This window comes from Microtus ochrogaster, chromosome 15 (genome assembly GCF_000317375.1).
Source record: "Microtus ochrogaster isolate Prairie Vole_2 chromosome 15, MicOch1.0, whole genome shotgun sequence".
Classification (NCBI taxonomy): domain Eukaryota; kingdom Metazoa; phylum Chordata; class Mammalia; order Rodentia; family Cricetidae; genus Microtus; species Microtus ochrogaster.
This window is the reverse complement of record NC_022017.1, coordinates 4,461,383-4,467,180: the sequence shown is the minus strand read 5'-3', so window position 1 is coordinate 4,467,180 and position 5,798 is coordinate 4,461,383. Positions and strand designations below refer to the sequence as shown.

The window sequence follows — 5,798 nt, the reverse complement described above, 5'->3', positions numbered from 1 at the left end:
CTCAGACCCCTCCATCCTTGATATGGCCAGTGGTGTATAGTTCCAGTTTCATTCATAAACCAGTGCACCTGCAAGTGGCTTGCACTGACCCCAGCATCCCTGTAACCTCCCTGGATACTGTTGTGCCCTCTCACTCCCAAGGACGCACTGATCTGTTAGTTCCTATAGCGAAAGAGCAATAACTCAGCTTAGTGCTGGAGAATTTTGCTCCAAGAGTCACTTTTTATCCAGGAGCATGAAACTGAATATTGTTTGATTTTGATAGGTCATAAATTTTTGTTTTAAGAGAATCAATATAACTTTTATCTTCTGGCTGGAGAGATGGCTCAGTGGCTAAGAGCACTGTCTGCTCTTCCAGAGGTCGTGAGTTCAATTCCCAGCAACCACATGGTGGCTCCAAACCATCTGTAATGAGATCTGGCGCCCTCCTCTGGTGTGTGGGTATACATGGAGGCAGAAAGTTGTATATATAATAAATAAATATATCTTTAAAAAAAAAAGAAAAAAAAGAAAAAAAAACTTTTATCTTCTTCCTTACACTTAGGTAATCCCTAAATGTTCTATAATGAACATCTGATTTTATGTTCAGCAAAAGTACTTTATCTATACATAGTTTTGTACAGCTCTCCGCAGCCAGCCTGTCTCAAAGCAGTACCTAGAAATAAAAGCTGATAAAAAACAAACAAACAAACAAACAAATAAATAAAAGTTCATAGTGAGTGATGTTTCCATTTCATCAAGATGAGCTGCCAAACTGTTATATTCCCCTGGTGGACTTGGTGCTTCCAGGGAGTCTGCTTGGCTCTATTTTCATTTTACAATTTATATTTATTTGTTCGTTCGTTCATTCATTCATTCAATGTGTGTGTATGCGCGTGTCTGTGTTCGTGTCCATCCGCGTTCCTGAATGTCTGCACCCTGGAGTATGTGGAGGTCAGAGGACAACTTGCAGGGGTCAGTTCTCTCTCCGCCATGTGGGTCTTGGGGATTGAGCTCTAGTCGTGCAGTTGTGAGGCTTGATGGCAGCACCGTTGGCCATGGAACTTTCTTGCTCGCTTTATTTGTTGTCTTTGAGACAGTTTCACTATGTAGCCCAGGGTGACCTCAAACTGACAGCAGTCCCCCTGCCTCAGCCTCCTGAGTGCCGAAATGATGGACTTGGGTCAACATACCTGGCTTCTGTTCCACCTTTTAATATAGCCTCTTGTCAAGTTGAAGCAGATGTGTTACACATTTGAGCCAAGTTTATTCTACCATAAATCCATGTTTCTATGGCATGATGTGTTGGGCATACTTATTGAAATTGTAAATAAAACTTTTAGCTTTATTTCTGACAAATTATAACAAAATAATTGCCATGGTTTTGGAGCCCAGAGAAAATGGGTTGGCTTAGATGAATGGTTCTTGAGGGGACAGAGACAAACGTCACAGCCCCATTACTTGGTTGCTTGGTAGAGATCTGTGTGGGCTTTGTTTTCAGTGTCTGTTGGGCTGTGCTCTTGGCTGTGTGTCAACTGGCCCCATTTTCATTGGAAGACTTGCTCTATGTTGTGTGCCTTTGATTGACCATGATAACCTGTAGCTCATGCTGAGTGGAAATGTGTGCTCTCTCCAGGTTCTTCCTAGATGCATGCCTGGCATTTCTCCGTGGCAGATTTCTTTATTTCTTTATTTTTTTATTTAAAAGAGGGCACCAGATCTCATTATAGATGGTTGTGAGCCACCATGTGGTTGCTGGGAATTGAACTCAGAACCTTTGGAAGAACAGCCAGTGTTCTTAACCTCTGAGCTACCTCTCCTGCCCCCAGATTTTATTCTTTAGCTTACATTATCTTTCTCTATTTAATTGGCTACATTGAAAAACATAAAGCAGAGCCGGGCGGTGGTGGCACATGTCTTTAATCCCAGCATTTGGGAATCAGAGGCAAGCAGATCTCTGTGAGTTCGAGGCCAGCCTGGTCTACAAGAGCTAGCTCCAGCACAGACTCCAAAGTTATAGAGAAACCCTATCTCGAAAAACAAAAAAAAAAAAAAAAAGAAAAAAGAAAAAGGAAAAACATAAAGCAGAAAATGTCCGAGAAAGACAGTAAAAATACTTAAATCTTTGTGCCTCCCCTTGTGAGTAAGAATTTACATTCATTCTTTTTAACATTTGAATTATTAACAATACAGTTTGGAAATACTATGTGTCTTAGAGTGATTTATGCTGTTTGTTTAATTAGTAAAATAACCAGTGGTAGATAATAACAATTGTAGTTGTATATGGCCCCTGTTACAATAAATAAATACATATCCTACTTCAACAAACAAACAAAAAAATCCTTCAAACCAATAGGAGCATGTTTTGAGGATCAGTGTGCCACCTCAGACCATTTTCCCTGTGCATATTTACAAAGTAGCTCATGTGTGCTAATGTGATTTCCTTCCTGCCTATATCATCTGACTGTAGAAGTAAAAATAGCTCCTTTCTATTTTTTGTTCTCTATTTAAAGTTGGTTGGACTGTATTTCAAGTACTTTCTCTAACAAGTGGCTTTTTGTAGAATCTTTTCCATGGTGGGCAGTAAGGAGTGTAGGGGTTGTGGGGTTTTTGTTGGGGCAGGAGCAGGTGTGTGTGTGGATGCTTTTCCCTCTTTACCTAGCTGCTGACTCTGAATCCCAAAGCATTGATGCTCCTAGCCTAGGTAGTTAAGCCTTCTTAAAAGTTCTGGGATGTTTTCTGTAGTCTCTTTTTAGAGCCTTTTGTTTGAGAACCAGCAGCAGTAGACCAGCCAGGGTCTGTGCTCTGGCTCTACAACTTCCAGCAGCTAACCCATGTCTGCCCTCCCTGTTAAAGGGAATGGCGGGAGGACCGGCTTTGCAGGCTTACCGTGCAGAATGAAAATAAGATGAGACTACTTCCAGGCACAAGCAAATATTTAAATGTTGGTTTAGTTATTGTAGCTTGGGTTGGTAGAGGCTTTCTATGAAGGACCAGATGGTATTTCAGGCTTTATAGACCCCGTAGTGTCTGTCATAGCTACTCAGTTCTGCTTGGACAGCATGGACACGGCCACAGACACTGTATGGGACGGTTCCTGGCTGTGTCCCAATAAGTGTATTTGTAGAAACAGACTGTCAGTCAGCATGGTGCACACTTGTAATCCTAGCACTCAGGAGAACCAGGAGTTCAAGGCCAGCTTCACCTGCACAGCAGGTTCCCACTGGCCAGGAAGACATGATACCCTGTCTCACAAAGCAAAAGAAAAGAAAAATCAGTGTACCTTGGTTTGGTGGTGCACACTTTTAATCTCAGCACTGACAAGACTGAGACAAGCTTCCAGGTTCTAGGCGAGCCTAGAAACACCCTGTTTCAAAATGAAACAAAAATCCAGGAGATGGGCCATAATAGGCCAGGAACTCTAGTCTGTTGACTGTTGTTCAAGACTAATATATGAAGAAGATAATGAGAATATGAGAATTCTGTGCAGCTCTTATTTGAAATGGGCTGTTGAGAATTTGGGTTGACTTAAACACTAGTTTACAGACTCAGACATTTCAAAGGCTGTGTCTGCATGAGATGTTAAAGGGAGTGGAAAGGCAGCTGGGTGTCAGGAAGGGAGATCAGAGGGAGCCAGAGCGGGACTGCAGCCCACCTAACCCGGATTGACGGTTGTTTTGTCTTCCCTGCTCAGTGCTGTCTAATGTAGTACTCACATTGTATCCAACACGGGCTCAGTGCTGTCTAATGTAGTACTCACATTGTATCCAACACGGCAGGTTTAAGACCTCCGCCTGTGTCAGTTAATGAGCTTTGGGTGAGAATTCCAGCAACAGGAACCAGGAAAGAGCATCGCTAGATCTATGGTGCACACAGACGGAGAGCATCCTAAAACGTATCCCTCCTTGTTCTCTCAAGCACAGTCAGTGTACTAAAAGATAATCTAGACGTGGGGGTGTGGCTCAGTGGTGGAACCGTACCTGGCTCTTGTGAGGCCCAAGTTTGATCAGCACTGTAAAAATCTCAAACCAAGTGGCAGAACCACGACCTTATTGGAAGTTTTATTTCGCCATCTTAACGGGCCAGTCTCTAGGATGACTTTTACACAACATTTATTGTCTAGCTATTTCTTTCCTATCAGACATTGATGGTTATAGCTGTGAGGGAATTTTTTTAGCTTGAGGCTTTTTTTTTTTAAAAAAAAAAGATTTATTTATTTATTATGTATACAGCATTCTGCCTGCATGTATGCCTGTAGGCCAGAAGAGGGCACCAGATTTCATTGTAGATGGTTGTGAGCCACCATGTGGTTGCTGGGAATTGAACTTGGGACCTCTGGAAGAGCAGACAGTGCTCTTAACCTCTGAGCCATCTCTTTAGGCCTAGCTTGAGGCTTTCATATCGAATTTATGTGCTTACCTTTAGCCCTTTACTATAGATGAAGGATAACTACCTTCAGCTGTGACAGGCATGAGTGTCATGCTTAGAACACAACCACCCACCCACTGTTGCTGTTGAATAACCATCTTCCAAACTTTCTTTCTTAGAAACTGATTCAACAGGACAAAAAGACAGAAACCAGACTCCTGCTCCCACTCCAGCTCAGACTTCTGCTCCTTCCAAATATCACCGATCTCGATCTGGAGGGGCCAGAGATGAGCGATACCGATCAGGTGAGAAGGAATTGCAGACGTTTTTCTGCCTGAAGTGTGAACTGTGTGTCCCGGGAAGTGTGAACTGTGTGTCCCGGGAAGTGTGAGCTGTGTCCTGAGCACCCCTCATGGTTGGTGTGCTGCTTTCCCTTGAGCCACGAGGTACGTACTGAGTATCAGCTGTAGATACTCAAGTTTCTGACCAGACAGCAGCAAATAAGACCATTCTGCCCTCTAGAAATTTCAGTTTGAGAAAAGGAGCAAGACAAGCGCAACATCATTGTGAATAAATAAGTAAAAGGAAGGTAGGAGTCCTGTGCTTGCAGAGTTGTAACTAGCCCATGGCTCACAGACCTAGACACACAGTGAACTTCCCATAGCGAGCACATCCGTTTGGTGATGTCCTCTAACCCAGAAGGCCCTACTGGCAAAGGGAAGGGCATCGTACTGTACTTGGCAGTGGAACAAATCCTAGAGCAGGTCTTTCTGATACCATGTAGCATATGTGTAGCATATCCTATGATTTAAGTAACAGAACTAGGCTGAAGAACTTAGTAGTAATATTATTTTACTTCCTCTAGACTTTGTCCCCCTCTTACCAGCTAAAGGTACCATGACCCTTTCTCAAATTGAAAATATCCTTTCAGAAACATCATTTAAAAGGACATGGTTACAGAGCTGACCAATCCATTCTGAGTGGGTATTACTAGACACATTTTCACATACAGATGATGAAGGGTGAGAAATATTCAGTCACTGCCACAAACAGTCATGCAGCATACCAGTTTCCCCTGGAATTCACCTTGTCCTGAGGAATCAGGTAGGTAGTAGATAGAAGCATGGCTGCCAGACAAGAATCAGTTAGGAAAATGGTACCAGATAGTAGGTCCAAAACTAGTTCACTTAGCCAGAACTTCAGGCTGAATTCAGGGCTGGCAGGGTGTGAAGACAGGCTAGGGAAGGTTAGAGGCCAAATCTTGAACATTCTCAAGTGCTAAGTGTTTTAGCAGAGTGGAAATCGATTGAGATTTCCATTTGTTCTAGTAGCTCATTCCAGTGCACACTGCTTGCTGTACACTGCTGTACTCTAGTGTACACTGCTCGCTGTACACTGCTGTATTCCAGTGCACACTGCTCGCTGTACACTGCTGTATTCCAGTGCACACT

General features: G+C 43.0%; 1 protein-coding gene across 2 annotated transcripts in view; it reads left to right on the top strand.

Annotated features, from left to right (window-relative positions):
* Dip2b (disco interacting protein 2 homolog B) overlaps positions 1-5,798 on the top strand; it is a 197,576-nt gene that overhangs the window by 86,567 nt on the left and 105,211 nt on the right. For both annotated transcript variants that reach the window (XM_013348681.2, XM_026782823.1), the window contains exon 3: positions 4,527-4,652. In XM_013348681.2, coding sequence (XP_013204135.2) covers positions 4,527-4,652 — 126 coding nt within the window. The remainder of the gene's footprint in view (positions 1-4,526; positions 4,653-5,798) is intronic.